General features: G+C 39.4%; 1 protein-coding gene across 5 annotated transcripts in view; it reads left to right on the forward strand.

Moving 5' to 3' along the window:
- The window catches only part of PFKFB4 (6-phosphofructo-2-kinase/fructose-2,6-biphosphatase 4), a 107,004-nt gene extending 92,837 nt beyond the window's left edge, over positions 1-14,167 (forward strand). For 2 of the 5 annotated variants that reach the window (XM_060239901.1, XM_060239897.1), the window contains exons 13-15: positions 61-125; positions 6,120-6,211; positions 13,698-14,167. In XM_060239901.1, coding sequence (XP_060095884.1) covers positions 61-125; positions 6,120-6,179 — 125 coding nt within the window. In that variant the 3' untranslated portion in view covers positions 6,180-6,211; positions 13,698-14,167. Of the gene's footprint in view, positions 1-60; positions 126-6,119; positions 6,213-6,957; positions 7,001-13,697 lie in introns of those variants that run through there. The other 3 variants (XR_009555446.1, XM_060239899.1, XM_060239900.1) reach the window with 3 other exon arrangements.
- Positions 14,168-15,011: the final 844 nt, after the last annotated feature.

The raw sequence follows: 15,011 nt of genomic DNA on the forward strand, positions 1-15,011 counted from the left end.
GCCTTTTATAGTGAGTGTCTGTGGATATGAAGTACCTAAAATGTTGATTTCTATCTATAGGTTGCAAGTTGGAATCTATATTTCTGAACGTTGAAGCTGTAAATACTCACAGAGACAAACCACAGGTAGGTCTCCCTTGTCCTCACAAACATTCATTTTGAGCTCTGCAGGGGGAAACCATGGGTGGAGAAAATTAGAAGCTGAAAACAGATGGCTGAGGAAAAGGCTAAGTACCCCTTCCTCCACCACCTCTGTTTCTCAATTTCCCATCACTTTCTTCCAAAGCCTTTTTTGATGTGTTTGAGTGTGTGTGTGTTGCAGTATGTGTGTATATGTATAACATCTTGTTTGTTCCTTAAAGCAGGATGCAAACAAAAACAAAATACAGGGCTCTTAAATTATTTTATTTTTTTAATGTAAAGAATAAAATAGTTTCATATTTGCTGTATAAATGTTAAGAATTTAACCTGGGTTGTGCATAATGTACCTTTTCACCTTCCCCTGTAAACTTCTCACTGCTCATTTTGGCTGTGTTAGTTTCTAATCTTTTTGCCTTTTTTCATCACTTTCTCTTACCCATATTTCCAGATCATCTTATCTAGTTTTGCTCACTTGAGACATTGCTGCTTCTCAGAAGAGTTAGCTACATGTCAAAATGGATTCAGGTGGTTTGGGGAGATCCATTTTTTCTTTGTTTTCTGAAATACATATCAAGCTCTTAATTTTGGTGACTAGAACTGTACATTAAGTATCTTGGGGGCTGCTAGTGACTTATCCTGTGTCTATTAGAAAGGACCATATAATGAATTCAGCTATCGGATCCCTTCCAGTGCCACTACAGTGGCATGGAAGCTACTTCAGTATGAGCCCTTCGCATGTCTCTCATAGTTATATGGGAAGAAATCTCATTGCCCCACATTACTTGTCTCTTCTACCGATCCTGAAATAAAATGGGAAAGACACCCTACTGTAACCTCCATGCTGCTAAAGTAACATAGCATGTGGACCATAGACAAATGAATTACCATGTAGTTGGAAAGATATATCTGAAATGCATTAATCACCACTTTTAAGTTTGTTTCTTTAAAACGTTTTTATGTTGCATTTCTACTCAGCTTAGGGTCCTCAGAGTAGTGAACAATAAAAAACATTAAAATCAGCTTTTAAAATACAAAGAACCACACTTAAAATGTGGCTGACTCCTTGGGAAGATGCCCATGTGGTATGTCTTCCCACTGGCAATCATATTACCAAGATAACATATTCATATATTGTATGTATACTGTCACGCAGTGTTCCCTCTAAGCTGCAGAGTCCTGTGAGCAAAAATTCAACTTTGTGAGCTACTGGCATTAAAGTTGTGAGCTACTGCATAAATTATTGTGCTCTGGGGTCATTTTTCCTGAGCTAAGACAAAAATGTGTGAGTTGGAGGCCAAAAATCTGTGAACTAGCTCACACTAATTCAGCTTAGAGGGAACATTGCTGTCATGTATTAGCTAAAGAGGCAGAACATTGTTTTAGCAGTGTACATATACCTGTGGAATGGGATTAGAGTGTCCCCAAAAGACCATATTTCATAGCAGCTTTTTACAATTTTTTTTAAAAAGATATTTTTGTCTAGCAAATAGTGACATGTTAAGAAATTGAACCACATGCTTCTGACTCTGCCAGTGATGTCAGTTGTTCATATACAAGATCACTTTGGTTTTGTTGCCTTTCCATGACTGAATGGAGTAGTAGTATAATCAGTATTGCCAGTAGGAAGTTAGAAGGTTACTCTGATTGGGTAACCTTGTACCCAGTAATGTATACCTCCATTAATTTCAGTATGTGCTAAATTTCAGCCTAAGTGTTGTTGTTGTTCAGTCGCACAGTCGAGTCCGACTCTGCGACCCCATGGACAAAGTCACGCCAGGCCCTCCTGTCTTCCACCATCCTCCGAAGTCTGCTCAAATTCGTGTTTGTTACATCAGTAGCATTGTCCAGCCATCTCATCTTTTGCTGTCCCCTTCTTTTTTTGCCTTCTATCTTTCCTAGCATCAGGATCTTCTCCAGGGAGTGCTCCCTTCTCAGCCTAAGTAATAATGGTCAAATTGAAAGATTATTTGTACAAGATGAAAACCTTGATACATGCTTTATGTTCATTTTTTGATCTAAAAAACTTTTTACAGTTTTTTAAAAGACATCTCTGAACAGGGTTTACATAAATTAATATGTTCTTGACTACTGAAACAGAGAAAAGTATTCTACAAGATTAAAAAATGTCATGAAAAAAGTGGTCTGGTACAGTAGTATTGTTTTGTATGGCTGAGGGGAAAATAACACAGTGTTTGAATAAATTGGAAATTGTGGGAGGTAGAAGGAGTTGCTTATAAAGGAAGGATGCTGTTCATATTAGTGGTTCTGATGACAGTACTCTGTGGAACAAAGGAAGGAATCTTATTGTCATATTTGTGTCTTTGGTATTTGAGTGCTTGGAGTTATCATCATTTTGACAAATTTGCAGGTCAAGCCTTAACATAATGAATGCCATTTGAATGTGTTTAGTAAATAATCGAGATTCTTTTTTGAGAACACAATATGTGACTCAGATTAAGATTTTAACAGTTGACAACCGGTATCCAATGTATCTCTTGTGTTCATTGTTTAGCACTGTTATGTATGATACTAGTTCCTGCTAAACAGCTAATGAATGAGCTATTCGATGGAAGCTCTAAAAGCTGATACAGTATGGCAGTTGTTACAGTAGGTGTGTAAGACAGCCTTACAAGTAAGAATCCCCAGATTACAAAACTTTCTACCAGCATAGGTAGATTTTTTCAAAAATTCTAACTCTTAAAAACTATAGCTTTAAAAACAGCAGCTATTTGAATTGTATCGTTTTTTTAAAAAAAGAAAAAGGGTAGAGAGAATTGGGCAATTGCCGTTTTGGTAAAACAAAGGGAGGAGGGAAGACGGCACTTCATGGTGGTGGTGGTGCCCCTTCATGTGGTTCTGATGCCCCTCCCTGTATTCTGATTAGTCAGAAAAGACATACAGATCTGTGCTGAACTGTTCACGACTGAGTTTTCTGTCTAAAGATATGTGTTTCCACCCCCCATCTTCCCATATTCAGTGTTTTGATGTGGGGTTTCTCAATTCTAGTACATTCAGTATAAAAAAAGCAAAATTATGATGTGGGATTTCTAGTATATTCAGTATAAAATTCTAGTTCAGTATAAAATTCAATTCTAGTACATAAAAAAAGCAGTATAAAAAGGCAAAATTAAAAGTTTTCTAATCTCAGAATGTAAACCAAAAATGGAATTCACCAACACATATGATGAAAACACATTTGTGTCAGACAGCAGTACATAAATATACTGCAATGTATAGTTCACAAATGCTTAGAATACAGAAGCTCATAAATGTTTAGCCTGGAGAGGAAGCGGCTGAGAGGTGATGTGATCACCATCTTCAAGTACTTGAAGGGCTGTCATATAGAGGATGATGTGGAATTGTTTTCTGTGGCTCCAGAAGGTAGGACCAAAACCACTGGGTTAAATTAAATCAAAAGAGTTTCCGGCTCAACATTAGGAAGAACATCCTGACAGTTACAGCGATTCCTCAGTGGAACACCTCCTTGGGAGATGGTGGGCTCTCCTTCCTTGGAGGTTTTTAAACAGAGGCTAGATGGCCACCTGATAGCAATGAAGATCCTGTGGATTTAGGGGGAGGTGTTTGTGAGTTTCCTGCATTGTGCAGGTGGTTGGATTAGATTACCCTGGAGATCCCTTCCAACTCTATGATTCTATGAAATAAATTGTACTCATAGGAAATTTCTGAAGTCTTCTTTGGAGCATGACATTCCTGATGGTCCATAATTTTTGAGCTGAGCTTGTTCGTATTTATTTTTTATTTAGGACATTTTTATACTGCCTCTTCAGAGTCCTGCAAGGTAGCTTGCAATTAAAACAATAAATTATCAATAGAAAAACAAACAAGCAATTTATATGTCTACAGGGTTCAGCCTCAGAATTAATTACTAACTTCCAGATCAATTCATGAACTGATTGAGTATTTATCTTAGCCTAAGTTTGGTAGTCAATGAGCCCTGTGGTGCAGTGGTAAGCTGCGGTACTGCAGTCCAAGCTCTGCTCATGACCTGAGTTCAATCCCAGCGGAAGCTGGGTTCAGGTAGCTGGCTCAAGGTTCAGGTAGCTGACTCAGCCTTCTATCCTTCCGAGGTCAGTAAAATGAGTACCCAGCTTGCTGGGGGTAAAGTGTAGATGACTGGTGAAGGCAATGGCAAACCACCTCATAAAAAGTCTGCCGTGAAAACGTCATGATGCGATGTCACTCCAGAGTTGGAAACGACTGGTGCTTGCACAGGAGGCTACCTTTACCTTTTTAAGTTTGGTAGTGTTTTATTTAATGCACACTTTTACCTAAACATTATTTCAAAGTGCTCATGGCGGCAGCTATAGTCTCCTTCCTTTTTGCAACAGTGCTGTGAGGTAGATTAGGCTAAAAAAAGATAGTGGCTAGCCCATGGATGCCCAGAAAACTTTGTGACGGACCTCCCTGTCTTAATCAGTTTTTTACAGTTGGTTGCAAAAATAAACATTGGGTCTCTTACAGAACAAAGATGCCTGGGAGCAAAGTAGTCTATACTGAAAGTTGTCTTAGCCCTTTACAGAGCTTGTGCAATGGATTTCTTAATTTGTTTTAAAGAGCTAGACATGCGTTAGAGATCTAAGTCACTAGCTGGTTTCCTAGGAGCAGTTTGCATCTGCTGAGCCATCTATTGCATCTTTCACAGCAAAACATGAAACACACTGCTTTTTAAATTTAGGACAGCTGAAATGGTAGGAAATGACAGCTACAGCCTAGTTATCTCACAGTGTTTAAAAAAGTCTGTTGGGCCTAGCACATACTTAACTCTGAATAATAACTTTCCCCCCTTCAGTTTTAGTTTTCTGCTTTAGACACAACTCACAGAAAAACATTCCTTCATTAACCATTTTAATTCTTACATGACATTTTATTCATGATCAGCTGCTTTGTTCTCCTTTCCTTTTGAAGAACTATGTTAAACGTAATTATATAATGCAGTTTTTACAAAGCAAACAAAATTCCTCTAGAATGTTCATTTTGTCACACAGTCTCTCTCTCTCTCTCTCTCTCATTCTCTGGTTCTATTAGGCCACTGTTTTCTGTGTGGATTCTTTAAAAGTTAATAAAATAGTTTACCCTAATCAGTAGTATTTAAGGAGCTTAATTCTGTCTATGAATGCAGTCTGAAATAAGCTAAAAGGGTTTTTGTTTGTTTTGATTCCTGGTCCTGTGTTGCCTTGGAATAATATGGCAAAACTTGTGTATCTCAGAATTCAGTGTGATTGCTTTACAAGTACAGAATTTTAATATTACATATAGAATTCAAGATTTATTTATGCCAGTTTTAGCTATAGTAACATGGATATGGCACATGAGTGGTGAAAGATTAGAGGTCTGAAAGGGAAGAAAGCAGGATTTTGCAGTACTTAAAGTTCTGCAGAGCCTCTTAATATGCCCAACTTTGTTTATACTATGCAACATTTAGAAAGCACAAAACTTAATTCTTCTAACTTAGTCTAGTGGTTTGTATAGTACAGAATGTACAAATCCATTCTAAATAAGTTCTTTGTCTTCCAAGACTGGTTGTAGCTTCAATATAAAAATATGAAAAAATATGAAATATTTTAAAACATAGATGCTGATATGCAGTGGCTGATAATAAGAAGAGAAAATTGACCTGAGCTTGCAGCCTTAACACACATGCTCAGTTTGATGGTGTCTGGAAAGTATAGGTGAATACAGTTATCTGTATATAATTAATTTTGTATTTTTAAACCATAGCAGTTTCTGTGTGTGTATATGTGTGTTGGCTCTCTGAACTCATGGTCCACAGAATTATGATTTTAACTCTACTAGGAATGGGATCTAGCTCTCTGTATTTGCTAGCCTATTAAAAGTAATTAGTGTGCTACACATGAGTGGCTAGTATTAATTAATTTAGCAAGTGTAACTGTACTTCTTCAGGAAACTTGGTTGGTAATGCTACATGATATTCTCCTCTGTATTTTTATTATTACACAGAATGTAGACATTTCAAGACCTCCCGAGGAAGCCCTTGTAACTGTCCCTGCTCACCAGTGAATCCAGTGTCCTGATCAGCTATGAAACCTGTGGTGCTGTTTTCATCATACTGTATTAAATTCATTTCCTTTCAATCATTCCAATCACTTTGGAATCAGCCAGAAATAATATCTGCCTTTGTGTTGCACATGGGCTTTAGGAAATAATTAAACCCTGTGAGACAAATCAGTTCTGTCTGCAAAATAGAACTAATTGACCGAATGATCTGATTTAAGACTTTGTGATTGCCCTGGGTAAACGTTAAATGTTAAAACTGATGTGTTTTGTTTACAAAGACTTGCTTTAAGTACTGTGAACACTGAATTGTATTAGAAGATGCATAATAATAATAATAATAATAATAATAAAATTCTATTTATATCCCGCCCTCCCTGCCGGAGCAGGCTCAGGGCGGCTAACAAATGACAAGTTATTACAACTCAGGGCGGATAACTGCAGTCTTTTATGATTTTCTTCAAAAAAGTGTTTTTCTTTTCTCTGGAGTGATTGGATTGTTTTATTTAGGAGAAGATTAACCTTCTGCAGGTCTTCTTGCTCATGCCTAGCATTAGTGATATAGACATGATAGCTAGCTAGCTAACCCTTTCAGAATCAACATTTTATGGAGAATTGTATGCTCAATCTATTTTTGTGTGTGTGATTTTCTGATTTTTTAGGAGCATAGCTCATGATAGCTTAGAAGCCATTTTTGCTTTGGCAAATAGAAGCAGTGTTTTCCTTACAAATATTAACTAGATATTACTAGTACAAGAACAAACATTATTTTGAATTCTTCCAGGAGAAAAAGTTGCTGGAAGCGATGTGCAGTGAGGAAATGGCAGGTGGGGAAACTACCTCCTTTCCTGCTCCTTTGCTGCTCTAAATTCTTTCCTCTTAACCTGAGGGCAATAGGATTATACATAGTAGCTTATCAAATATATTTTGTCCCTGGTACAAACTAGAGTCCATCGACAGGAAACAATTTAAATTTTAAGATAGTAAAAACCTGATAACATATTAAAAAGAACACTTTTGGGGGGGTGAAATATGGGGTACAAACTGATTTGTCTAACATTGAACAGCTAGATTCGTGTCCAGTAGCACCATAGAAACCAACAAGATAGTCAGGGTGTAAGTTTTTGAGGATCTCTGACTTTCAAAAATTTTTGAGGATCTCTGACTTTGAAAATCTTGTTGGTTTCTAAGGTGCTACTGGACTCCCGTGTAGCTATTCTACTGCAAACCAACATGGTTACCCTCCTGAAACTGTCTTCTAAAAATGAGTGTGGTCTCCTTCTCTGTACTTGAAAGTTCTGGATATCACTGAAAAAAATATTTTAGATAGAAGAGTGTTTTCCATCAGGAATACAAAACTGTAAACGTAAGAATGATTAGAACAAAGTTTGAGTCCAGTGACACCTTTAAGGCCAACAACGTTTTATTCAAGGTATGAGTTTTAATGTGGAAGCACACTTCCTCAGAGACAATAAAATGGAATTTAGCAATCTGTATATATAAGTCCTGTTAAGCCGGGGGGGTGGGGGAGGTTTTCCAAGTGTTGTAAATAACTTGTCATTTAGCAGTTTTTGAGGCCACAGTATATGACTCAGATTATGATTTTTAACATAATTTTATGAAGCGGTTAGGGGTGAGAACAAAACAGTAGTTTTTATCTTCTACCCAAAATGCAAAAACCCGGCAAGCCCGGATGCCCCGTTGTCTTAGGCGTAGACACTATCACCATGGGGGTATCTTGATATAGGGACTCCGTTCTAAGACAGAGTGCTCCTAGTTATGTTTGTGACACTACAGAGTTTCTAAGGAAAATACAGTCTTACAGCCTTCCAGTGAATAACAGAGGAGACGTAACATTGCACTACAGATTACCACACCTCAAAGAAAAAGATGCTATTGGTTGCCTCCATGTTTGAGAAGAGACAGATGGAGTGTAATAACAAGGTCTCAGTTAATCAGTGTTTGCACTCCACGGTTAAGAAGAATACATTTACACATCTGTCTCCATTTTGACATATTTATTTGCTTCACTGTTTCCCCCCAGAATTCAAGTCAAACGCATCTGTTAAAACATCTAAATTATGTTGCATGCTAAGTTGCTGTTCAACCTCTGCCTTATACATATGGACTGGCAGGGCTTTTTCTGAGCAGGAATGCACAGGAACGCAGTTCTGGCTGGCTTGGCATCAGGGGGTGTGTCCTAATATGCAAATGAGTTCCTGCTGAGCTTTTTCTACCAAAAAAGCCCTGTTGACTGGTAAATTCCATTTCATGGTATCTGAGAAAGTGTGCATGCATACAAAAGCTCATACCTTGAATAAAACTTTGTTGGTCTTAAAGCTGCCACTGAAATCAAACTTTGTTCTACGGCTTCAGACCAACATGGCTACTAGCTGGTAAGAAACATTGTTAGTATTACCAGCAGTGGCTTGAGGCAGAACAGTGCCCTAGGCAGAGCACCTTGCTCCCTCCGAAAGTGGCAGGGAGCAACCGCATACCTTCACTGCGGAATATGGTATGAGGCTGCCCTAGTTCCGCCTCTGCATCTGATGCAGCCATCAGAGTGACAGGCAGCCTTGCAGTGGGCTCTGCAATGCAGGCATGTGGCTCCCTTGCGGCTGCTTTCACCGGTATTTCCCTCGCTATGGAGGTGAGGATGGGTGAGAGGGCCATTCAGTGCCCTCCTGGGGCTCACACTGGTGCCCTTGCCAGGGCTGTGCCCCAGGCAGCTGCCTGGTTTACCTAGTCCAAGGGCTGGCCCTGAGTATTGCAGTATGCATTATGAACACGGAAGCCGTATAATGGTGTTTCCATGCTGGAATTTTTCACTACATAGACAGTGAAAGCCCCCACATAAAGGAAGAGCGCTCAGATGATATTGTGCCTGAACATCTTTCTCCTGTTCCCCTCCCCCCACTTTGCTTTGAAAGAAAAAAATAATCCTCATTTTCTCTGAACCAAATGGAAAACTTCAGAGTGGCTGCAGGTGGAGCATGCATCTGTATGCTCTGTCTGTAATTGCTACAGGAAATGGAAGGCAATGAAAAGACTACTGAGTAAAATAATATTTCCAAATTTGATTAAACGTATGTTCAGTTCAGTTCTCAAATCCTTATATCAAATAAATTAAAGTCCATTCATATGAATCCACAATGCTTCCACACTTTTCCAATGGACTTTAATGTAGCGGGGGGTTAAAAGGAAATTATGAGAGAAGAGTATATACTGGCTGAGGATTGTACAGGTGGGAAATTTGTTTTTGTGTCTGAAATTCATTAATGAACTTTGTCTATGTATTGTTTAAATGCTTTACTAACTGATATAAGAATTTGAGAACTGAGTTGAATATGCATTTAATCAAATTTGGAAATATAATTTTACCCAGTGGTCTTTTCATTGCCTAGTATTAAACTCCCATCAGAACAACTCATTCAGCCTCTGGTGCCCAAGGTCTACCCCCAGAGAATAATCACGGAACAAGCCATACAACATTTTTTCACATTTGGGTTATGCAGCCCATTCCCCTTCCAGAGTAGGATTGGGGAGTATATTCCATTTTATTCACATTTTCCAAGAGGAATGCCGATTGGAGGGCCACCTTGGATCTCAAGTTTCTTAAAAAGTTTTTCAAGCTTCAGGGCTTGCTCACAGAATCTCTGAAGTCGATAACAGAGGCTCTCCATCCTCTTGACTTCAGTAGTCCTGACTGATGCCTACCTACACATCCCCATTAATCCCGCCCACAGAATATTTCTTACCCCTTCATAGGTTGGTTTTTACAGGAAACAGAAGAGCAGAACTAAGTTGTGCTTTTTCAGTATGATGTGGGGTGCCTTACTGCCATGCACCACCACTCCATTTTAACTTTGTAAAGGGCCTTTTCCATGCTGTAGTGCTACAGTCAGGGCAAGGATGTGGGTGGGTCACTGGATATCCCTGTAAAATCACTGCCATGTCTGTCCTTTTGTGCGTGTGCTTTGAGAAAAGGGAAATGAACAGGGGCAGTGGCAGCAGCTAGTGATGCAGGACAAGCATATGTGAATGTCATGTTATATTTGGAGTCTATGGACATCTCCACGTATCTTCCTTCAGAAACCCATTTAATGCCTTTGGAGGTCAGTGAAGTAGATGACAGCCATAAAGAGTCTGAAAAATAGTGGTGAAATTAATGTAGACTGAACTGCAGGAATTTTCAGATTGGGTCATTATGAAGCATCCTAAGACATCGGGGGTGGGGGGAAGTATTCACATCTCTTCAAGGATAATAATGGCACAGTTCACTCTGTCAACTCAGTCGTTTAGCTATCATGGCTTTCTGCATGGGACGCTAATGACTATAGCTTAGACAGGCTTATGTTTGACTGGTCCACATGGGTAGCAGAATTAAGTGGTAGAAACTGCATGTGATAGAATATGCTGTAGCACTTCAGATGTCATGTAGAATATGCTGTTTTTGAATGTTCCCCCATCTAAAAAAATTGCTTGTAGATACCAGATTTGCATCTCAAAGGGAGAGGGTTCTACTTCAGCCCTGCTTCCTGGCGTGCTAACTTTCTACTTACATAGAGTATTTTTAAGAGCATTCCAAACAGCATCGTACATATAGAGGTTTATTTTCGTTTTAGCTGTTAAGCCACACACATGAAAAACAGTTCATAAATTTGAAGGCTTGCTAGGACCTTGTATAAACAGAAAAGTTTTTGTACATATCATATAAAGTGCTTCTAGTAATTGCTGATATAGGGGATTGGTGGTTAAGTCTTTTGAAATATAACTAGGTTTGGTTAGTTGATGGTATTTGATGATCTAGGTAGATTAGTTTGGGATGCATTTTTGAAGGATTTGACTTAAAGGTGAAAATGTTCAAATTGTGAACCCAAAGCTGATTATCCCATGTTGCATATGGAACAGTTTCAGAAGATCCAAGAATTGTTTTAGTTAAGCGTGTGCATTTGTTACATGAAGTATGTCAGAGGCATAAATTTCAGATAACTTGTTTGAATGCAAGAGGGAAATTACTTGAGTGGTGTTGCTGCCATTTGAACCATGTGGTTCTTTTAGCCTGTGGGGCCTTTAACCTCATCTTACAGCATTGATTGGGCCTAGGATACATAGCAAATGGCATCCTGTGTGTTTTCTTTTAGCGTAGTGAACAGCCTCTGATGATTCCTGGGTCAAGTCTTGCCCTCTGTAGGGAATTTTGCTTGCTTCCTTCTCCCTCAATCCAGATGCTAGAATGATGTATAAAGGGAAATGATAGCTGCAACTGTTGGCTTGGGGTAGTGGTAGAAATCTAACCTTCTACCATCCATCTTGTCCTCCTTTGCTTTTGCAAGTCAAGGCCCTCTGGTCTGGTGAAGGCAAGTTCTGACATTGTACTGGCCTGTAGGCCACTGTAGTTAATGCTTGATTTTAATACTGGTAAATACTGGCTGGTCCTGGTCCACTGTTTGGATGGGAGACCACCAAGGAAGTCCAGGGTCACTATGCAGAGGCAGGCAGTGGCAAACTACCTCTGAAGGCCCCTTGCCTTGAAAACGCTAGGGGGTTGCTATAAGTCCGATGAGACTTGATGGGGGGGGGGGGGGCTGTTAAACTATTGAAATGTAATTTTTTTGCTAAAAAAATAAAAAACCCAAGCTGATTAATAGCTTATGCTGACAGGTAGAAAACTCTAAATGCAGATAAACAGAGATTAAGTGTCATTTTTTTGCATATTTTATCAAAGCAGTAAGTCCACAAAACTCAGCAGAATATAGTTTACTTTTGGCAGGAAGAGAAATCTGAAAAAGTACATGTCTAAGAACTGAAATGTTTTGCATGTACCTGTGGTTTAGCCTGTTTTCTGCAAAAATGCTGCATCGTATTCTGAAACTCTGTATATGGTATGACTAGTTAGATAGATGTCCCAAATGGGATCATGATCATGACTTTTGTTATGACAAGCAGCAGGTTCTCATAGTTTTGTGCTTGACAAAGAAAACTTGGAGTAAAAAAAAAAAGAGAGAGAGATGAAATGTGCAGGAAATGTAAATGCAATCTTGTGAGTCTTGAGATTTTGTCCCAGGAGTGTTCTTGGTCTCTGTATCCTTGCATCCCTGTCGCTCCCCCCTTCTCCTTCCATGGTACATATCATTATGTGTAATTTTCCCATGGCCCCATCTGCAGATACTTAAATCTATGGATTGATACTATGTAGTGAGAAAAGATATTCCTGCAGATTTATGAATCCCCAGGTTGGCAGAAAAATCTGAAAACTTTATTTTTTAGATGAATGGGGTTTGGTGGGCACGTCTGGAGGAAATAGCAGAACCTGAAATATATAGGAAGAACAGTTGATGGGGCTACAGATGGGTAGGGGAAGGCTGGGGAGAGAGTGGCAGCTGCCGCCACCCTCCTTCACATCCTGCTGAGTGGTGGGGAAGGGCTGGCCAAGTGAGATTCCTTCTCTGAATGCCTTTTTTTGTATTTTTAATATGTGCATGCACGTGTGTGCACCTGAAAGTCATGGCGAGTCAGTGACTGACCCCTTCTGGGAGCATGGAGGATATTCAGAGAGATGGCCTGCTCCTGCCTTCCACCTCTTGTATTCCATTCAAGTACTTAGTTGACAAGATCTGACAAGATTGGGCTTGCCTGGGCCATCCAGGTCAGGGCTTTCTCTGAATGTCTTGTAGGTGTCTTGGGGGGGGGGAGGGGAGGAGCAGAAGTGTAGGAGTCTGAGCTACTGCCACCCAGGTGTTGCCACTGCCTTCCCTCCCCCTGCTACCAAGGCGACACTGTAGGTGGGTGGGGTGGAGAAGAGGAGGAGGCTTGCGATCTGTTGCTGTCTCATAACAGTGGGCAGGCACAGCAGCAACAATAATAGCAGGCAGGCAGATCAGAGGAAGAGGGGGATGTGTGAGCAAGTGAACAGGGCAGCAGCTGAGTGTAGCTACTACTGGGATTACCCTTCTTCTGTTAGTTTCTTGCAGCTCCCTTGCTTGTATTATGTTTACCTGGTAGAATTGGAAGCCCTTGCCATTTATCTTGGTGGTTTGGATAGCCAACATAATGCTTTGTATGTACTATTTGTCATGTTAGTAGTTCGAAATGAACCTTAAAAATTGGTCTTTGGCCTTGGGCTATCTCAGTACAGTTGCATCGGCCCCAAGCCAAGAGATAGTTGTAATCTCTGATAAACTGGTTTACAGTATAATTTATCTGATATCCAGGGTACAATTAAGAAGGAATATGTTGCAGACAGACATAGATCAGCATTGGAACAAATGCACAGAACAAAGCTTCTCTTTTAATTCAGCCCAATCCTGCTCATGTTTTCTTGGCAAGCTAAGCACCACTGATGTCCCTGGAAAGTGTGCAAGGGATTGGAGTTTTTCATAAGTATTTCATGATCTAGCATGATCTAGGAATACTAATTGCAGAAAGTGCCATGGTCAGGTTGATGCTGGAGTACAGTTTTTTAAGATGGAGAGGACATGGTTCAGCATGCTGAAATGTATGTTTGTTTGTTTTGCTTTTCAGAATGTATGCATTAACCGCTCTCGAGAGGAAGCCTTGAAGACAGTACCTAATCATTTGTAGCTTCCTTGACCTACAACACCGTCCCAAACTGCTGAAGCAGTGTTAAAGAAACAACTCAGGGACATGAGAACAAACAGCCTACAAGAAAACCAAGCAGTGACATTAAAATTCATGCACTCCTCTCTTTGAATGTGTGTTCCTCTCCCGGAGGAAGATGGGCTTGGCATTAGAGAGTGAAATGTACCAAGTATTTATGGAACAGGGAATGAAATTTCTTTTAAATTAACTTGTTGTTTTTACTCTGTTTTTCTTTATTCGTGGATGTCAAGAAGGTTATAAAATTCAGTTGTCACTTTTAATGTTCTGTTTTAGCTTTTAAATGTTGGTATTCTTCTAGAATATTTTTGGAAGCTGTTCTTACTGTGAGAGGCCACCTAGCTCCAGACTTCCTTGTTTTCAGTTTTTCATTTTCATACTTTAAAAGCTCTACTTGGTACTGTGCAATTTCTCATGGGCAGGTTCCTGGGCAGGTTCTACCACTACACTCCTTTCTTTTATAAATGATCCAACCCCTCTCATTGGACTATTGTTTTAAAATCGTGTTTGATAGAGAGAGTCAGCATGTTCTTTTAAAAGCCGCAAAAACATTGTTTTTGTTTTACTTTCTTACTAGTAAACATCTGTACAGACACACCCAAGCACCCAGACTCAGGTTCCAGTTAAGCATATGACAGAGAGCATATGGTTCATAATTACATATAACACATAATAAGTACCACTTATTCCCACTACCATAATGGGAATTTGGCATAGATTTCCCAGAGATTGATAATTGAACATTAATAGAGCAGGACATGCAACAAATGACAAGCCTGTTAAGATGGCCATGTGACTTAATGGTATTATGTTCATTTTTTTCTTCATCCAAAATTGATTATCTGATTGTCTTTAATTGTGGATTAGCATAACGTGGCATGGAGGTTGTTTGAAAATTAGGGTGCATTGGATGTATAGGATGAAAGGGATTCTTTAGTATACCGGTTTTATCCATGCATGGCTCTTGTCAGAAGTGAGTAAGATTTGTGCATTCCTATGGGAAATGTTGCAGTGTCTCACAAAAAAAAAGAGTATAGATATGATTAATATTCTGCAGTTCTTCACATTTTCTTCGAGCCTTGCTGCATTACTTACTTTTGGAGACCAAAGGGAAATTAAGTACGAGGGAGAAATGGATTTGTCCAGGAGGATTTTCAGACATCTTTCTGCACTAAAAGAAACAAATCTTGTGTGTGAATTTGTGAAATGTGTTTATCC

Source organism: Heteronotia binoei, chromosome 5 (genome assembly GCF_032191835.1).
Source record: "Heteronotia binoei isolate CCM8104 ecotype False Entrance Well chromosome 5, APGP_CSIRO_Hbin_v1, whole genome shotgun sequence".
Taxonomy (NCBI): Eukaryota; Metazoa; Chordata; class Lepidosauria; order Squamata; family Gekkonidae; genus Heteronotia; species Heteronotia binoei.